The 21,364-nt window shown below is 24.8% G+C and overlaps 2 protein-coding genes across 6 annotated transcripts; one reads left to right on the top strand and one right to left on the bottom strand.

Annotated features, from left to right (window-relative positions):
* Positions 1-7,635: 7,635 nt before the first annotated feature.
* On the top strand, positions 7,636-14,817 carry LOC135929552 (GPN-loop GTPase 1-like). Of its 2 annotated transcripts, XM_065466186.1 has the most exons (6): positions 7,636-7,839; positions 7,880-8,118; positions 8,161-8,330; positions 8,370-8,390; positions 8,434-8,653; positions 14,498-14,817. In XM_065466186.1, exons 1-6 carry the CDS (start codon positions 7,690-7,692, stop codon positions 14,646-14,648), a joined length of 951 nt encoding a protein of 316 aa, XP_065322258.1. In that variant the 5' UTR covers positions 7,636-7,689; the 3' UTR covers positions 14,649-14,817. The 2 variants fall into 2 exon arrangements, with proteins under 2 accessions (XP_065322258.1, XP_065322257.1); XM_065466185.1 differs by having other exon boundaries at positions 8,161-8,390.
* On the bottom strand, positions 14,284-20,014 carry LOC135929553 (peptide methionine sulfoxide reductase MsrB-like). 4 transcript variants are annotated; one of them, XM_065466188.1, is made up of 6 exons: positions 19,941-19,959; positions 18,064-18,153; positions 17,937-18,020; positions 17,802-17,878; positions 15,168-15,318; positions 14,284-15,051 (listed from the first exon to the last, which is right to left on the bottom strand). In XM_065466188.1, exons 3-6 carry the CDS (start codon positions 18,015-18,017, stop codon positions 14,953-14,955), a joined length of 408 nt encoding a protein of 135 aa, XP_065322260.1. In that variant the 5' UTR covers positions 18,018-18,020; positions 18,064-18,153; positions 19,941-19,959; the 3' UTR covers positions 14,284-14,952. The 4 variants fall into 4 exon arrangements, with proteins under 4 accessions (XP_065322260.1, XP_065322261.1, XP_065322262.1 ...); XM_065466189.1 differs by lacking the exons at positions 18,064-18,153; positions 19,941-19,959 and adding an exon at positions 19,629-19,757; XM_065466190.1 differs by lacking the exons at positions 18,064-18,153; positions 19,941-19,959 and adding an exon at positions 18,893-18,917.
* Between the last annotated feature and the right edge of the window lie 1,350 nt (positions 20,015-21,364).

Genomic DNA, 21,364 nt, shown 5'->3' with positions numbered 1-21,364 from the left:
AGATTTTTTTATAAAAAGTAAGTAGACATATATTTGATAATCCTCTATTATATAAAATTGGTTATAAAATATTAGGTAAAATGCCACTTTTATAGACGTATTTGACAGTTATAAAATTTAATACAGTTAATATTTTAATAAATTTTACTAATAAATGCTTTTGATAATAAATATAAGTAACAATTTGCATTCAATTCTTCAACGCCATCTAAATGAATGTAATAAATTAGATATTTTTTCTTTTATTTTTTACATGTTTTTAGGAAAGCTAGTTTTTTCTTATTTGAAAAACAGTTTTGAGTTAAATTTTTAATACTAGTATATTTTTGATATTTTTACAAGCTACTAGTATTTTAAGATATAATATACCAACTAGAAATGGTGCGACAAAAATATATAAAAACTTAAATGCTTTCATCATATCACTATGTTCCTTATTTTATAGTTACAAAATGTTAATATCCTTGCCTTGTATATAACTCAAAACTTCAATATATTTGCATAATTATTTCTTCTAAAGATTTTTACTGTTTTTGTTTAATCAATTTATATAACATAATAAATTCTGATAAGATTCCATAGTGAGTGTCATGGCTATAACTGCAAATTAACCAGCATCTATAATTTGTTGGCTATGTTATTTAACATTATTACTCCTACTGCTGAGAGCATTTGATTGTATAATTTAAATGAGCAATAAGAGTCAACTGTCTAGTCGTTTATATATCATTAAAAATGGAAGATAATCTTTTAGAAATTATATATCTCACAATAATTTTCTTGATTACTTATCTAGCTTCATAATGTCGTCTAGGTCTAACACCATATTTTCAATTAATGATAGATATTGCCTCAAGGTAGTACCTATCAAATTTGTATTTTGCATTTGGATAGATACTACCAACTTTATTTGTAAAATATATTTGAAAAATCGTGATTTTTTTAAAGCGTCTGAATGCCTAGTCAGCAAGAGCGTCGCTTACCAATCTGATGATTCTAGGTTCTCGAATCCCAACAAAGATCATGTGTTTTGTCTTATTCCAATTAGATGGTTAAGTCCTTAGGGGGGGGGGTGATATATATGTAACCGAACTCGGCCACATGATCCCGTTAATATATGAGGTAATAAGGGACTTATTATATTTTTAATAAATTTTGGTCGGTATTTTTCAAATTAGGTTGGTATTTATAAAATTGCTATACATTGAATTGGTAATATCCAGTGGCGTAGACAATCCCCCCCCCCCCATAACCTCCAATTTTTTTTTTATAAATTTTGAAAATGAAATATATTTTAAAAATCAAATAAGAATTTTTAATTTTAAATGATGACATGGTTTAAAAAGGTTAATGATGCTTGGTACCTTAAGGTACCATCTATCAAATTTGAATTTTGTTAATTTTTCATTTGGATAGGCACTACCAAATATATTTATAATATATATTTGAAAAATCGTGATTTTTGGAAAGCCTCTATGCCCTAGTAGGCAAGAGCTTGGTTTACTTATCCCATGGTCCCGGGTTCGAATCCCAGGAATTATCATGTTTTTTTTCTTATTCTAACTTGGTGGTTCCATCCTTGGGGGGATAATATATAGGAGGCCGGACTCGATCACGTGATTCCGTATTAATATATTAAATAATAAGGATCTTATTACATTTTAATAAATTTTGGTCGGTATTTAGCAAATTAGGTTGGTTAGAATATTTCCATACATTCACTTGGTAGTAAGCATCATTAACCTTTAAAAATATATATTAAAAATTATATGTAAAATATTAAATAACAATAAAAATATATTGTAAATTTTTTTGGCATAGTTAAATTAGATATTTATAAATTTAATAATAAAATTTATATTTTTAAACTAATTAGATAGTTTTAAAAATTTTAATTAATTTTTTATAATTTTTAAATAAAATAAAAATTATTTAATTTGGTAAATATAAAGAGAAAGTAAAAGTGATCGCTAATGTTTGGGATTAAAAATTTTAAACTTAGAGTAGTTTCTAGGCCCTTTCCCTAATATCAAAACTTTTTATTTTAACTACCTTATCGATTAGCACCAGCACTAATTAAAGTTCTTTTTCAACTTTCAAAAGGTTAAGAGCCTATTTATAAAATAGCACCGGTGAAAGCCGTTTAAATGGATTCGCAATATAATTAAATATTTATAAGGAGATTATTCTAGATAAAAATATGATTCTAAATGAATTAGTCAAATCTCAGAGAATAGTAGACCTCTCTTTATAAACCCAAATCATAAAATTGTTTTATTATTATAACTAGGAGAAAGCCCGTCAAAAATGACGGGGAATGAGATTTTTATTCGTTTTTTTTACGATATGTGTTATCTTTTATTATTTAAAAATCATATCCAATTTATATTCTTTTTAACCCCCACCCCCTTAGGTCAAGTGCAACTAATGCATTTAGTCTAATCCATTAGGAATACGAGTGGAAACTATTTGTCAAAATATATTTAAATGAGCTTTTACCCCATATCAAAATTCTTTGTAAAAATATTACTGATTACATAAGACTAACATTTAACATTAAAAAATTTCAAGACAGGTCCAAGTTCACAATGTTTGGAAAAAATTTCCAAGCATCCAAGACCTTATAATTTTAAAAAAGTTTTTCAAGCCTAGCTCAATCCTTAATAATATGTAAAATATATTCTTAAGTCAGGTGCAAGCCAATATTAATTTTAAGGTTCCAAGTCCAGTCCAACCCATTATAATTTTGTATTTTTTTTCCACCTTGGAGATAGTTAAATTTTTAATTGATTTATCATCACATGAAGGGGAAATAACCAATTTACCAATTAGTCTACGGGTTAACTCCTAGTTAAATATACAAAAAAATAGGTTATCTCCGTAATAACGGAAACTGGGAAAGCCTGGGCAAACCAATTATTAGAGAATCATGTTGTATCATTATGTGATCATAAAAAATGGGAAGTTTTGGGGGCGCTTTTATTTTTCTTTCTACACCAAATGAATTGAATTAATTTATAATTGACTAAACATTGATAAAATTTTTAGAAAAATGCTTTCAGACGCTTATAAATCATAAATTTGTACTAATGTTTTTTTCCATGTATGCTGGTTACTATAGCGGTTAGACACTAATAAAGCACAAAATATTGACAAATTTTTTAAATAAATTTTTAACCCCTCCTTTCCCCTCAATGGATCAATCATGGCTACGCTACTGGCAGTATCTATCATTAACCCATATAGTCTTATGATTTTGATTAGTCGTTTATATTTTGTATTAAGGACTCCCCCTAAAAAAATTTATTCATTCGAGCACCCTGAGATGGTAAGGCTAGTGATCCCCTGAATATTCTTAAAACTGCTTGAAGGAAGTAATAATCAAATTCTGAAATTCTAAGCCCGTTAATTGATCCTCCAGGATCTTCAAACCGCATACCGCTAAATTAACACTTCGTGAGTTATAATTAAAATAGAAAGGTTTTGGCACCTTGCCAAAATCTAAATTAAAGAAATCATTTTTTAAAACTATTTAGTGCCTTATTAATTGATAAGTCGTATTCTTCGAATGGAATGTCAAAAATTAATCTGAAGTGAGTTACATCAAAATAAAAGAAAACAATAAATTGGCGAAAATTACTAAAACTTATGCATTTGTTCAGCCCAATTTACTTTCATATCTGATAGCGAAGTGTAATTTGAAAAAAAAATAAGTAAAACCAATAATATCTTAAAATATTAACTACAATTCAAAATTCAAAATAAACATTCGAAAAGTGAAAATCCAGCACATTAAGTAATGCAAGATAGCCAAAGGCTGAATTATGTAGACCTAAAGATTTCCAGTAAATGTGGAGACTAACCTAATTCCCTTCTCTCTAAAAAAATTCTGGCTAAGCCTATGTGCAACGTAGCGATATAATAAAAATCAATGTTTTATTAAATTATATAATCTTTATAAATATTTTTGCTTTTTCTTAATTATATAGCATCTAAAATAGAGAACATAAATATCATTAAAATTGTATGAAATATTTATAATCTGTCATTTGACCTGTCCTATATGACGATTAAATCTGACAGAGCCTCGATTTTCTGTTTTAGTTAGAAAACCTATATAAAATTAAAGTTTATGGAACGGCCTGGGCACAATATAGCGAAGACCGAAACAGCAAAAATCAGGGAACATTTTTAAAAATGTTCCCAAAAATGTTCCCAGTATGGCGAAAATTTTTGATATGAGAAAAGTATATAATTAGTTTTACAATGAAAATCCCAACAGTCTCTGAAAATTTAAAAACAATTATTAGACGTAGAGAATTAGATATTCAAGTATAATAACTTTTTATAAACTTTTATTTGTAAATAAAATATTAATTAGAATCAAAAAGGAAATAATTTCATAATCTATAAAGGCTGAATATATCTACTATAAGAAGGGTAAGAATGCAACTTATTTTACCTTAGGAAAAAGGTGTGGAGGCCGAGTAAAATTAATGGCTGATTACAAATTTATCATAAATATGAAACATGATATAACTTGCAAATTAAATCAAGGTACATAAATTTAATTTTATACAGTAAATAAATTTAATAATTTAAAGGCAAATTCAATTCATTCCTCTCATAAGAGATAATCAATCCTTTCCTCTTGAAAGTATAAATTTTTTACCAATTGTCTTTAGTATGTTCAATGATTTTAGAACCCTAATTTAATCCATGCAACCTATAATGTAGTAGAAAAAGATGCAAAGGCTTTGCTCTGCTCACTACCATTGAAAGTATATAGCCATATTTTACTTTATTTATTATTATAATATTAAATTTAATTTTTTAGATGCAAATTCAATTCAGCTTGCAAATGATAATAAATCTATATTAGATGATGGTGATTTTCCAATAGATTTAGAAATGCTCTAATTAATTTACATCAATATAGTTTTTATATATATTTAATATGCAATATAGATATGAAATATGTCTATTCGGTGTTAATATATTATATGAATGCATATTGATGATTGTGTTATTATAATATTATATATTATTCTGCAAATATAAATGATCAACCTATCTATGCAATGTATAAATACTTAAAATAATTCATTTATTAATATATAAAGAAGTCTTTAACACTAAATATAAAAAATCTAAAGCTTAATTCAAGGCGTCGCTAGCCTTTACAATCTCAGGGGGCTCAACTCCAATTTGCAGGCCTTCGGCCCGCATTTACCAGGTTTTATATTAATACATTGTACTTTTTTAAAATTTGCTAACTCTAAACAATTATTCTGAAATTCATATTTTGTCATTTATTATATTTTGCATACAAAATAAACTAGCATATATAATTAAACATATCTAAAAATAATATTTTTATAATACAAAATCTATTTATTACAGTAGACACTCTTTTATAGAATGGACTAATAAGAAGAAATTTATAGGCTTTACCAAATCAACAATTCTCGAAGAAGAGAATATAAACGACCAATCCAAATCATAAAACAATATGGGAGTTAGAGCTTCCTCTTACATGATGTAAGCTAGATAAATAATCGAGAAATTTATTGTGAGATATTAAATTTCTAAAAGATTATCTTACATTTTTTATGATATATAAACAACTACACAGTTGACCATTATTGCTTATCTAAAATATGCAATCATATGCTCTCAGCAGCTGTAGTAATAATCTTAAATTACATAGCCACACAAATAATAGATGCTGGTTAATTTACAGTCATAGCCATGACACCCATGATGGTAATCCATATCAGAATTTATTATGTTTAGATAAATTGATGAAACAAAGACACTATAAATCTTTAGAAGAAATTATGCAAATATATTGAAACCTTGAGTTATTTACACTGCATGGATGCCATATTAGAAATGAAACATTTTGTAACTATAAAAAATAACCAGAGTGATATCATTAAAGAAATTAAAATTTTATATATTATTGTCGCACCATCTCTACTTGGTATATTATATCTTAAAATATGTAATAATATCAAAAATATATTTGTATTAAAAATTTAACTCAAAACTGTTTTTCGAAAAAGAGAAAAATAGCTTTCTTAAAATCACGTAAAAAAAGAGAAGAAAAGATATCAAATTATTACATTTATCGCAGAATGATTAATAAAATGTTTTTTTTAAAATTATTTATAAATAAATAGATGGCGTTAAATGTTGAGCAAATTGTTACTTATATTTATTATCAAAAGCATTTATTAGTAAAGTTTTAAAAATATTAACTGTAATATATATTATAACTGTCAAATACGTCTACAAAAGTGGCATTTTACCTAATATTTTATAAATAATTATATATAATAGAGGATTATAAAATATATGTCTACTTACTTTTTATAAATAAATCTCTTATACTTATTTGAATTTTGACCTTGAAAATAATTTTAGAAAGAGAAATGATAATTAAATTTAAAAATAAATAATTTAGTTGATTAGGGATGTTAAACTAGGCTAATTACAATATTAATGTTGTTAATTTTCATTAATAAATGATTATATTTATTTAATTAGGGTTATATAATAATTTAAATAATAAAAATCAATTAAGCTTCTACTGTTAATGCCAAATTAATATTTAGTAAGGGATATTGATATTCTTTTTAACACAGAATTTGATCACAAGTTGGCATAGTGAAAATATAATTTATATGTATTAATCTAATCTAATAATTAAAATAGTAATCATTTAATAAAAATTTAGATAGCCTTATTAATTTTTAAATAAAAAAATTAAATCTATATATTACTCAATAGAATTATAAAAGAAATCGTTCAGGGAGCATTAAAAAAAATTATTTTTAGTTCAAGGGGGTATTAAGGAGTCATTAAAAAAAAATTTCTTCAGGGGGCTATTCAAATTTTTCAAGGGGCTTGAGCCCCTGCGCGCCTTTCCCCCCATCGACGCCACTGGCTTAATTTGAAAGGGACACTTATCAAATAAGTGAATGTAAAAGTTATTATTTACAATATTAATAATTTAAAAAAAAAACCCTTCATTTACTATGAATGAATATTTATAAGAAAGAAAGATATTGTTTACCATGCTTCTAAATTAAATTTACAAAAAATCATTATTTATAAATTGGAAATATATAAATACCATGTTTAGGATTTAAAAATGATTCATATTATATTAGGCAATAACAAGTGTAAAAAAATAATAACATATTTATTGCTCTATAAGTTATTTTGTATAAATCATTTTTATAATATATTTTATAAATTAATATTAAACATTATATTTAATTAAAAATACACTACCTAAATAAATAAAATATTAGTATTTTATTGATAATATTTAAAGAAGATAAAGTTTATATAACGGCCATATATATTAATGTAATATACAAAAAATTAATATAAAAATTATATTTAATTAAAAATACATTACTATTTTATTGATAATATTTAAAGAAGATAGAGTGTATATAATGGCTATATATATTAATGTAATATACAAAAAATTAGTATTTATAAATTGACAATATATAAATACCATGTTAATAACTTAATTTATTTGGAAAAAATTAACATATTTATTAATATACTATAATATATTTATTTATGACTTTTTAGTGGAGTAATACATTATGAGAACATTTTTTTATTTTTCGCTATTCTGATTTTCGCTGTTTCGTACCGAATTCTATGGAACTTGAAGAAAAAATAACTGCACTATCGGAGACAACTCCATCTGAAAATTATATAGGTATATCAAGTAAAATTTCAGACACCGATTTACCCATATGTTTAATTATACTTGGTATGGCTGGATCTGGAAAGACAACATTTGTTAATGTAAATACAATGATTAATAATGAATTGAATTTTATTTAAGAGTTTGGCAACATTTTTAAACAATAATCAAAGCCCTCCATATATCGTAAATCTTGATCCTGCTGTGTATAATACGCCATATAAATGCAATATCGATATCAGAGATATTATAAAATACAAAGAAGTTATGCATAAATATAATCTGGGACCCAATGGTGGTATTATGACATGTTTGAATCTATTTGTTACCAAATTTAATCAGGTTGTTGATATAATAGCTACAAAAAAGGGACAAAATAAGTAACTTATTTTTTTTTATCTATAAGTGTAATTGTATTGTAGGTATGTTATATTTGATACACCAGGGCAAATTGAAGTTTTCAATTGGTCAGCTTCTGGATCAATTATTTCTGAAACATTAGCATCCACATTTCCTACAATTATAATATATATTGTTGACACTCCTGCTATTCAAAGTCCTATTACTTTTATGTCAAATATGATTTATGCATGTAGCATCTTATATAAAATGAAATTACCATTTATTTTAGCACTAAATAAAATAGATCTTGGTATTATTTTATCATAACTATTTGAATAAACCTTTTTTTTAAGCTGAACCTAAATTTGCAATTGAATGGATGAGAGATTTTGAAGTTTTTCAAAATGCAATTGAAGATGATACCTCATATTCATCAAATTTAATGAGATCTCTTTCCTTAGTACTTGATGAATTTTACAGTGTTATTTCAACAGCTCAAATATCTTCAGTTAATGGAACTGGATTAGAAAATTTAATTGATGAAATTAAAAGTGCAGTTAAAGAATATAATGAGTAAATGAAAATTTTATCACAAAGTTACATTTTATTTTAAACATTATATAAAATTATATTTAGTTTGCTTATTTTGTGATATTAAGTTATGATAATTTTTAATATTTCTGAAAGTTTAGTTAATTTTCTTAATATTGCCCTTAAGCAGGGTTGGGAAGTATCATAATACTTATATGTATTTTAAATACAAATACTTATTTTTATTTAGAATATATATGAGTTGTAAAAATTAAAAAATATCTTGAATTTATTACAATTTGAAGTGAATATAGATATTTAGTTTTTTAAATTATATTATAAATGTCAGAGACCTACAGGCCTGGCCCTAAGCCTGGCTATAGGCAGTATTTTAATTTTTTTAAATATACCAAGACCAGGCCTAAAAAATTTTTTTTTTAAAATACTGGGCCAGACCATATATTTAAAATAAAAATTAAGAATAAATGTAATATAAAAAAATACAGGCCTGGTTGAAATTTTTTTTAAAAACAAAATATCTGGGCCAGGCCTAAAAATTTAAAATTCTGCCAGGCCATGCAAATAGTACCTCTGCAGGTCTGATAAATGTAAAATTCATAATTTATTACTTAAATATTTTTGTGATTCAAATTAGAAAGGAATAAAGTAATATATATTTTTACTATTTTATAAAAATGAGCATTGTTCATAATACTGAAAATGAATTTGAAGAAATATTTTTTTTTAAAGATGATGATGTAGAAATTGAACTAAAAAAATGTAGTCAAAGAAATACACAAAATTAGTCATCATTCATCACTGAAACAACTAAAAGATGCCAATTCAGGACACTGTACTGTTTATTCTTTTTTTTAAAAAGTACTATTATAACATTTTGCCACTTTTCAAATTTATATATAGCAATGCTGTTAAAATCTTAACTATGTTTTACTTACTAAGTAAATAAACTTAAATAGCCAAGTTATTTATATAGATATGAGATACGCTCACACCCTAATATGAATTGATAGGTTGGTTATAGAAAATCGATCATATAAATTATGATTGCCCCAAATAAACATGATAGGAAAAATTATAAAAATGCATATTTTGACATATTCTGTGTAAAAAAGAAAAATTATTCTTTAGCGATATTATATAATCGATAATGCATTTGTCATAAATATCGTTGTGATACTGGCCAGAAAAATTTAGCGGCACTATCAAAATATAATGAAAATTTTTTTGGAGGCCCAACAAGCTTTTTATAAGTTTGGTCGACCTAATATTTTATGAAAAGGGTGGGCAGGTCAAAATAATGGACTGATCATATAATATAAAAAGACTTGTTGATAATTTGTGATAAATTATTCCCTTACTAAAATGAGTTAGATATTATCTAATGTTATATTATATTGAAGGATGAATAAATTTCACATTTAAAGAAAACGTTGATAATGCAATATAAATATAAATTAATAGAAGAAAAGTATATAATTTTTTTATATTCATTGAGTTTATTATTAAAGCAAATTTAAAACCAGAGTTGTTAAACCCTACTTTTAAAAGTAGCACACTATTAGCTACTATTTTTTAAATGTAGCTTTGGCTACTATTTGATAAAAAATTTAGAAATAAATTTGTTTTATTTTTTGCTTATAATGTAATTGTATAGTATCAACATTTAAAAATATTTAAATATAGTTAGTTTTGATTATAAAAAAATTATGTAAAAATGTAATAAAAGTAAAATAACTATTTATGGTAATATTCATTTTTTATAAAATCATTTCTATACTAACATATCCAAGTATAGAGCGACGATCAGAAAGTATAAGTTTTGCCTAACTAAATAATCTCTCAACACTAGCACTTGAGGGCAAGGCAGTATTTAATTTTATATACATATTTTTAATATAAGAAAAATTATCAAAAATACACATTTGAAGCTTTAGAATTAAAAATCTCGTCTAGAGAATTTTCTATTCTATTAGTATCCTTTATTTCAAAAAATTATCAGTGAAAGTCGTTTATGTTGTAACTAGGGCATCTTTGTTTGATATGAAACTATTAAGCTTTACCATGAGCCTAACACGTTGATCTTTAGCATTATCGGATATGGCCAGTTTAGTTTAAAATTGGGATGAATCTTAAATTTTATTTGCAAGTACATCGTATGTCTGACATCCTATTATCCTTCGAGGGCTAATGCTAGAGATCTTTTTTTAAAGTCTTAGGGTCTAGTCAATGGCATGTGATTCCCAAATAAGCTCTAAAAATATTAACATCAGATCAATTTATAAATATAAATAAGTTTTTACCTTCTGTTATGTGTCCACTGCTGTGGTACATATATAGGATATCTCGATAACTCTTCTATTAGAGCATCTTTCATCACTTCAAAGTTATCTGCTATCTTAATCATTAGTGTCTGGTGACATAAAATTGTTTTACCAGGGGTAGAGAAATCATCATGATGAATGATGGATTATCAACCATGGATATTGGCTGAGTTATATAAAATTGTAAAATCGACAATGACTTTATCAGCCATTATCTGAGAAATATTGGCATGTGCAATATTATTAATCAATTTAACTTGAATTGAAGTCTTTTTGGACGTAGTCTCCCCTATACTTAAATTATTACGATGTTTTTCTTATTTAAAACTCTTGGCATGAACATTCTTATAAATAAATACTATTAGAATTTAAAAGTAACAATTACCTTTAAGTGTTTTTTGAAGTTATAGTTACTAGATTTATTTGAGGATATATTTTTTTTTTACATTTTAAACAAATAAATTTGTAGCCTCCTTTTGTTTTTACATTAACAAATTTCGAAATGGAAAATGTGCATTATTGTTATCAAGAACATTTTCTTCTGGGGTACCTTTCATTTCATTAATATACATTTTATAATTTACACCAGATGAGGTTTATATTAGAAATTGAAAATATAAATTTCAATTTCAAAATTAAATAATAAAAATTATTATTATTTAATGTTTAAATTTTCATATTTATAGTTAATTCATTATATTTTTAAAAAGTTTCAAAAAAGGAGCGCGCTAAAAAAATTAATAATTGGAAAAATAGTAACCAAGTTCATATAAAAAACAATTAACGATTATAAAAATATAGCACATATATTTGTATATAAATTTTAACAAAAATAAATAAAAATTAAATTTTCATTACGATCGCAACTTATTTTTCCCCGTAATAAGGAAATTTAAGAATTTCCTACCAAAATACCAGGAGTATTGGTGACAAGTGGGATAAAAATTACTTAAGCGATGTCTAGATATGTGTTTATTTTCAAAACTTCTGCTGAATTAATTGCTAGGGCATTCTTTCTGGAATTTTAAAAAAAAATAAAAAGAGAAAGATAAAGAGCTGGAAGCACGTAAAGGAGAGAAAATGTTAATGATTACGATTAGGAATGATATTATTTGATGAAATAGATAAAACTAAGATATTTAAAATGAATAACTGCCTTAGCCTTGCCAAAAGAAAAGTTTTTTGGGTTAATTAATCTTTTTATGAATCTATCTGTATAACTAGTTTTTGAAAATGATATAGACCTTGCTATAGGTGTAGTAGACTATTTAAAAGGACCATTTTTTTAGATAAAAACAGGTGGCGAAATAAAATTATGGGACCAGCACTACCACTCTCAAAAATAAAAATATATTAATAGAATCCCGATTATGGTCCACTCAAGGGATTTATTTTCAATCACATGACTTGCCAGATTTAAAAAGTTATTAATAAAAATGATTACCCTCAAACTTTTAATTAACCATAATCCATATCTCTCTAATTTTTAGTCCTACATATATTTAATTTTAAATATATTCCATCCTTTTAAAAATTTCCCTGAGTTGAGTTATTATACGAATCCCATATTAAAAAATAGAAAAAATGTACAAAGATCATCAAAGTAATTTTAATGCTTTACATTAATTATACTAACCATTTGTCAGATATAAATTAAATTTACAAAAATCGGGCGATGAAAATTTAAAGAAGTGATTTATAGATGGTGCACAAAAAATGATTTAAAGTTGAGAAATAAAACAAAATTATTGTAAAAAATTTCTCATATTCAGATATGGGTAATTTCATGACAAATCGACAAAAATAACGTTATTTTCAGACAATTATTTTCAAAGTGGACGAAACTTGGCATGAAGGTTTAATAGATGTATATTTTAATCAAAATTTTAATGCCCTAGAAATATACGAGTTATGGGCCTTCAAAGTTCAATGAGAGCCTTTTTCTCTTATAATGAATTCTTAATCATTTTATAGCCCTTAAAATTCTCCTTAAGAAAATGCAAAAATTATTTTAAATCTTCAGTGTAAAACAAAAAAATATTTTGAAAAATGCCCAATTTAAAATGACGAAACTCATGAAATGTGTTTATTTATTACCAATAAATTTATATATATAAGTAAAAATATTAATGGAGAATAATTTAAATTTTATTTAGTTTTTAATAATTTTAGGTATAGAAAAATCAATTATAAAGGCGTTTGAAACGATGAAACTCATCAAATATGTTTATTAACAATATATTTAAATATTGAAGTAAAAAGTATTAGTGGAGAAAATAAGAAATTATATTTTATGTTTTTTTAATTTTAGAAATAAAAAAGCAATTTTTGAGGGCGTTATTTATAATATACATTTTATATTATAATATTTATATTATAATATACATTTTATATTATAAATAACCATTAATATTTCTATGAAATTATTATATACACTAGAAATATTTTAAAACTATTTATTTTTATACTACAATAAGAAAATATATTACAATTATCTTTATAGATAGCACCCTATATAATTGCCTTTTTTATTTCTAAAATTATAAAAACTAAATAAAATTTTAATTCTTATTTTCTCTATTAATACTTTATACTTTTATTGAGTTTCATCGTTTCAAACGCCCTTTATAATTGATTTTTCTATTCCTAAAATTATAAAAAACTAAATAACATTTAAATTCCTTTTTTCTCTATTAATATTTTTACTTAAATATAAAAATTTATTGGTAATAAACACCTTTCATGAGTTCATCATTTTAAATGAGGCACTTTTCAAAATATTTACTTTTTTTACCGGAAATACAACATTGAAGATATTTTTAAAATAATTTTTGCATTTCTAAAGAGAATTTTAAGGGCTACAAAATGATTAAAAATTTGTTAAAAGATGAAAAGGCTCTCATCGAACTTTGAAGGCCCATAATTTATTTGAGCTAGAGCATTAAATTTTCTTATATAAATTATAAAATCTTATCCTTTATGCCAAGTTTCATTCATTTTAAAAATGGTCGTTTAAATACTGGTTTGTCATGGAATTACCCATTTATCATTTGAAGATTTTTTTTATCTAAAATAAAAACACTTGGAGAAAAAATAATTTATTCGTGAAATTTTTCCCATGTAATACAAAAATGCATTCGATATTCGTAGCATTATAATTTTTCTAATGGTAAAAAATGGGATATAAAGTTTTTATTTTATTTAAATAATATTCGAATAATTTGATATTTAATTTATTTTTACATATTTTAAGTTATATAATCTTTTAGATAAACAGGTTTTTGTCTACTTCGATATAAATAAATATTGTTCGAATAGATAAATATTCAATTCGTAAAATCGGAACATTATTTTATAAAAATATTTCTGCCAAATCTGATACCTACCATAATTTATTATCCCTGTCAGATGTCATTTTAATATCAATTTTATCGAAATCATACTTTTCTCCCACTAATGAATATAATTTAAAATGTTTTTATTAACTAATAAGAATGTTTTTATATAATCTAATATTTTTTTACAATTTATATTTTACAATAAGAGAATATAAAGTACAATTCGAAAAATTACAGCAAAGGAAAAAAGAGATGAAACTAAAGGAAGAAAAGGGGAACCAGGCATCAATAATAACTATACACGAAATTCCTCTAGTGAAAGATATCGAAAATCACACAAAACCATCAAATACTTAATCATTTTACTAATAATTATAAAAATATAAATAGTATTGTGTGTAACTATAAAGTCTATTATTCTGTTTAATTGAAAAGACAGTAAATTATAAATAAATAGTATATTATTCTGTTTAATTGAAAAGACAGTAAATTATAAATAAATAGTATATTGTTGCGATGATTTACAAAAAAATAATATATCTGAATAAAATATTTACAATATAAAAGGTTTGAAATAAAGTAGCCAATTTAACCGGTAGCCGAATACGAAGATTTAATTTTATTTATTTTGAATTGACAAGATACAAGATGCCGATCTTGCTTATTTTTTATGGAAATTTAGACATTTGCTATTTATGCAGTAACGAGCACCCGTTTCCGTAGGGCCATCGTCAAAAATATGGCCTAAATGAGACCCACACTACAAAATCATATAAAATATATTCACCAAATTTAATATTAATTTTTTTTGTTATATTATAAGTTTATGGGTTTGTACATCAAGTATATGCGAATTTAATCGCAATAATATATTACCTTTTTGCACATAACTTCAGTGCGTTTCATTCCGAGAGTCGAGTCGTCTTGGAATATCACGGCCGATTCGGGATTGTTGGAATCTTTTATGGCTCCGATGGCCTGGTCAAAAGAGGGCCAACCACACTGAGAAGCAAATTTGCTTTCCGAGCTAAAGATATATTATTGTACTATTAATAGTAATATTATAAATTGTATTGTAGTTTTATAGTCATAAATAAATGGAATGAGAGTAGAACTCTGCAAATGCGATTTATTTCGGTCCAAGGGTATATTTATTTTTGGGCCCGATCCAACGGTTTTTAAAAATATTTTGGAAATTATAGGCCCGGTTTCAAACCTTGCAGGGCTCTGTGAAGGGCTGTGTCGATCTACATATTTTCATTGATCCGATATTTATATTGATTTACCACACCCTTTGAATTAAATGTAATTAAAAAATCCATATTTTCTATGCAAAATATCGAATTATGCATTTAATTTTAATTTTTTTTTCCGATATATTATAATATGTGTATGTTGGTATGAATTATAAAATTGTAATATTTAATATATAAAATTATTATATTATTTTTCAAATAAATATGAGAGCCTCTATATTTTCAGGCAATAAGCTTCTACGATGTGGACTATCTACATCTTCTGCCGTACTGTAAATAGCCTCAGATGGGACATTTGTTGCAAGAGGCGTCAAAAAAAGTTTTGACAGAGATACTTTTCAGTATTAATTCTCCAATAGTCAAGTGGATCCATAGGTGATATAATATCAATGTTATTAGAGTTATCTAAATAAATAGACATAAGTATTTTAAAATAGTGGGTTTCATAGACCCAACATTTTGTTTGGTTTGAAAAATAATCAGATACCACCCAAACAAATGGGTCAATCATATTCTAACCAATTAACACTAGATAAAAATTGTTATTATACCTTCTAGATATAAAGATTCTTTTAGATATTCCTTGATTTCTTTCAAGTATGGCAGGTCATCTACAACTATCGATTTTAATTCAAATAAATAAAATTTAGGAAGTGTTGTGCATTTCCATTATTTTAAAAATAAATAAAAAATCTTTTGAAATGTTATAATTTAAATAAACTATATAACATAAATAACAAAAAAGTTAAAGAATAGGATGTTTTTTTATAGGTACCGACCCGATCCGATATTTTTTGAAAACCGTGCAGATTTGATCCGATATTTAATATCGGCACAGCTCTAGTCATGATATTAATTTTTTTCTTAAATATTAATTAATTTTCTTGATTATTATAGTTCTAACTTCAGCTTAATCAATTTTGCACGAAAACGATTTTTTTTAAAAAATGCTAAAGATCTGGATTAAGCCACTTCATCACTCTCTGAACCTTAAGATTCATCCAATAGATTATCATGAATTAAAAATTCCACCAATTCAATTTGGAACTGATGATAATCCATGTTATTTCTGCTGGGATAACCTGCCTCGATTCTGTCTTTTTTATATTATAGCCCTGCTGCCGCCGAAAAATCAACGAAGTAACTAAATACTCGAATGGTCCATTTTTTTAAAATTCTACTTTAAATTGAGTAATTTGGAAATACTTTATCTATATTACCAACTCAATCCATATTTTTATTATATTTCAAAATACAATATGGATAGCTAAAAATATACTTTTCTTTTGATTGCCGACAGAAATCAAGGTTCTGATTCATAAAATATAGACATCAATTGAACCGCGTGCTTACTCAATAGGTCAGTTGAAAATACTACTTTAGTAGGTAGGCAGTCGATTTACTTTTACCTGAAATCCCCCGTTTCCTATGGCATACTTTTAATTGTAAACTACTAAAATATCTATCAAAAAGTATAAAGGTATTAAGTGGTAGCCTATCACATAATATTAAAACTATTTTATCAGATGGATATATAATAAAATCAGTAGAGCTTCCCTTTCCTTCATTTAAATTTTCGAATGTATTGGAATATACTTAACATTATCGCTCTCTGACATATCATTGAATCTAGAAATAAAATAAAATCAATGAATCTAGAAATAAAATAAAATCAATAAATCTTATATTAACTATGTAGTGTGAAACCTTTCGCCAAAAAAATGATAAAGAGATATTATCTTCATCATCAGATTTTGAATCTGCTATTAAAAATTCACTTATCTCGCTAATATTGAAATCTATAACATAAAATGTATACATAAAGACCTGATGTATCATATTGGATACTTTGATCAAAATTGATTTTAAAAAAAATTTAAACAAATAAAAAGTTGAATAAAGTTAAATCGTATCATAATTTATCAATTATTTAGGTAAAAAAAATTAAATAATTATTTGTTTAAACTCAATTTTTTTTAACCTTTCCTAAAAATTTTACACGTCATATGATATAGCAAAATATTGGAAAATAAATTTTTAGAAAAAAACGCGCTTTTTATAGGTATTTATAAATAGTATTTTTATAATACATTAGTATTTATTAATTTATAATTAATATTTTTAAATTAATATTTCATAGACGATATCCCGAGTGTGAATGGGAACAATCAATTCCATATAAATTATATGAATAATATTTTCTTTGGTCGAAAACTCTAAAGTTTTATAAATAATACTTGCAAAAAATATATACTTGAATAATTTAGCTCCACAAGCTTTACAGGAATAAGTTCCATTAGCCGAAAAATTCCAAAAATCTCCCGAAAAGGGCTTGAATAATTTATAATTATTGGATAAAAAATTAATATTGAATATTTTTTAATAAAACCTTTTCTGTCCCCTTTTTTCTCAATATTTCATATTCCTCAGGAGTCAGTCGCTTTTTAAATTCTTCCTCCGATATGGCCATATTCTAAAAAAATGTAATATTTATAATATAATTTTTTTGTATTTGCCTAGGGCTCGACAACTGAACAAATTTAATTTGTATCCTTTTGATTTTCAAAAAAGTAGCCTTTGTTTTTATGGCACACTTGTTCGATACTCTAAAATTATAAATATATATACAAATTCTAAAAAGATCCGTCAAAATTTATGCCATTTTTTCCCAAATGTATTCGATACAATGCAGTAAAAAATCGGTTCATTTCTGATACAATTCAACCCTCTAAAGGTTAGTTGAATTACTTTTCGATACAATTTGAAAATTATATTATACTTGTAAAAAAAACGAAATATTTTTTATAATTTATTGCAAAAATTCTAGGATTTTTTTAATTTTTTTTTTATTTAATAACGGTAAACTACTCAAGTTGTCTGGCCTGCAGAGAAGTGTTCTCAACCATCGAATTTATTTTTTCTCCTTATAGATATAACTTGACAGAAGTGCATCTGGAAAATGTTATAATTTTACATGGTTCAATATTATTATTTAGGTAATAGCGATAAAATTTTTAAAAAATGTGCCTTTTTAAATAGCTCTTGGTATCTTTAAGAATGCAAAGTATAGGCTTTGGTATTGGTGCATCTCTGGTTTGTATATTGAAAGGTTTCAACCGGTTATTAAAGTTTCAAACCAAACCAGATCCCTATTTTATTTTATGAAAAAATTTAATAAGAAAATTAAACAACTAAACTATAAACCTATGTTTTCATTATGCTAATTTTTTGGTATAATTTTCTTCTTTCAAAAAAAACTTTTATTGTTTTGCTATTTGATTAGCAAAATTTGTTTTTGGTTCGAGCCCTAGTATTTTATGTTTTTATTTGTAATTATAAATTCACTTTTTCAAATTTGGAACAATATGATCTGTGTAAAATTATCGGAACATAACTTTGAGAAATTGGGTTTATAAATTTCTTAGATGTCACTCTAACTTTGAGAGTTCTCAAAAAATTCACTAAAAAATTTACAAATAAAATTAAAAGGCAAAAAAGAATGTTGAAAATAACACCATATAATAGCCCCCTCCCTCTACCCCCAATGCAAATAAAAATATCCCTACCAAATATGCATAATAAAATCAAATATAAACTTTATTGCATCAAATTTAAAATGATTGCCAAGTATAGTAATTGAATAATTAATGTATGGAGTTATATAGCAAAATTATTGAACTGTGATATATCAAGTTTAGAGAATAGTATGCTCTAGGTTGATTGATCATAGCTAAATGTTTAATACCACTGATGACATTAATCTAATATATTTAATTTTGAAAAACTATGTAAGTTGTCATCTTCTGTATTGTTAAAATAGACGACAGTATTAACATGTATTCTTGAACAGTATAAATCTTGTTAAATCTTAAATTGTTTGTAATTTCTCAAATTCTTAACAAAGTTTTAAATAAACTAACAAATTTAATAATTTATATAAATTTAATGATTAGGAATAATTATCACTTATTATACTGATTAAATGATTAGTAAAAAAATAATTAACTAGCATTTCATCAGAAATACATAAACATAAAATTAATTTTTTAAATTCTCTAAATAATATTTTTTAATTCTAAACCTTACAAGTTGAATGTAGGATGGATCTAGAATATAATTAGATCACGATGGGGCATAATGTCCATGAAAAAATATCAAAAGATGTCCTGCTATAGTGCTGTGGGCATTATGTCAGCTTACTTATCTTAACTATTAAAAAATGTAAATTTATAACCTTGTATAAATATATTTTTTAGCAATAACATTATACTAATTATCTAGGAATGTCTAATATACTGTATTTTAAATATATAATGTATAATATTCATGTAAACATTTAAATATAAACTTAAATATTAATGAATGATTTTAAAAATTGTTTAAAAAAATTTACTTTTAAAAACGCTTATCAGCTGTTTATGAAATTTTAAATAGATAGCTGTAACTTTAAGAAAGATTTTTGAAGGTTTATAAACAAAAATCCTTCATTTATAATACTAAACTTTTAATCAAAATTATTTATTCTTATTAGATAATTTTAATTTACAAAAAAAATTTGTTATATATGTAATATATGACATGGGTTAGCAACAAAGAATTTAAAGAATTATATGACTAAATTAATTATATTTATCATATAAAACATTTTATTAAATTAATACATTATCAAAAGAAAATAATTTACAAAAATCGAATATAATTTTATCATAAAAACTAAAAACTTTTAATAATGTTCTTTTTAAAAAATAAATAAATAATATCACTATTTATAATAATTTTGAACATAAAATTAATAATCCAACCAAGTATCAAGCAAGATTAACTTGCAATATATTAATCTGGCAAAAAATAAGCTAAAAGATAGGCTTATTATTATTTATTTATAAAACTATCCTTGATCGACCATATTCAGATCCGAACTCCAATGATAATATGAATGAGATTGAAACTTTTTTCAGAATAAATAATCCCAAAATGCTAATTTATTTTTTAAATGATGAATCTGTTAAAATTATGTGCAAATTTAAAAAAATATTTATAGAATATATAATATACATCAGGATTTTATAAAGTAACGACTCCATACGAATTCTGGAAACAACAAAAGGTGTCTTGATAGGCGTATTGATAATAGCAATTTTCTAAAGATAGGTGCCCAGCAATAAAGGTGTCTTGCCCAAATGTTGGAAAACCTGCCATTTCTTAATATCATATCATTCGTCTGGATAATCAAATAATGACATCTGGACCAAAGGTAATGTGGTAAATTTTAATTATGATACCGGTAATAAAGTTTTGATTATATATCATGAAATCTGAACAAAAGGGAATCAGCCCGCCTATATATCCATTGACACCATAAGGACGCCTGTTGCAGGGGCGTAACCAAGTGGTGGGAAATCCCCATTCTCATAAAAATTTGTCTGTTCTAGTGTAAATTAAATATCATTCTAAGCTATACTCCCCCCCCCCCTCCCCTCACGTAAACATTATACTTAAATAAAAATTAAAAAATAATTATTGATAATGTACAACATACCCAAAAGTCTATAATAAGTAGACCGAAAGACCTCCAATAATATATAAACCCTAAAAACACATATAATATTGCCCCCCACTCCACCCCAACCCCACATTAATGATTGCTGACCAATTCTAACAAAATTTGTCTACTATGAATTTTGGAATTTGGATTAAAAATTACAAAAAAGGTAAGAGGCGAGCCTGATATGGGTTATGATTAATTATTATTTAGGGTAGATTATTCATTAAGAATATTTTAGAATGATTTAACAGAGCACATAAATTATATATTAC

Source organism: Gordionus sp. m RMFG-2023, chromosome 5 (genome assembly GCF_954871325.1).
Source record: "Gordionus sp. m RMFG-2023 chromosome 5, tfGorSpeb1-WG-v2, whole genome shotgun sequence".
Classification (NCBI taxonomy): Eukaryota; Metazoa; Nematomorpha; class Gordioida; order Chordodea; family Parachordodidae; genus Gordionus; species Gordionus sp. m RMFG-2023.
Note: the sequence above shows the minus strand (reverse complement) of the source record. Positions and strands in the feature narration are given on the sequence as shown.

Bases quoted from the DNA above. Each gene is read 5' to 3' on its own strand.
- LOC135929552 (XM_065466185.1), top strand. From the start codon at position 7,690: ATGGAACTTGAAGAAAAAATAACTGCACTATCGGAGACAACTCCATCT. The intron at 7,840-7,879 runs GTAAATACAATG...ATTTTATTTAAG, and splicing joins GAAAGACAACATTTGTTAAT to AGTTTGGCAACATTTTTAAA. The intron at 8,654-14,497 runs GTAAATGAAAAT...TTTTACAATAAG, and splicing joins GCAGTTAAAGAATATAATGA to AGAATATAAAGTACAATTCG.
- LOC135929553 (XM_065466187.1), bottom strand. From the start codon at position 18,017: ATGGCCATATCGGAGGAAGAATTTAAAAAGCGACTGACTCCTGAGGAA. The intron at 17,879-17,936 runs GTTTTATTAAAA...AAATTATTCAAG, and splicing joins GAAAAAAGGGGACAGAAAAG to CCCTTTTCGGGAGATTTTTG. The intron at 15,052-15,167 runs GTAATATATTAT...ATGATTTTGTAG, and splicing joins CTGAAGTTATGTGCAAAAAG to TGTGGGTCTCATTTAGGCCA.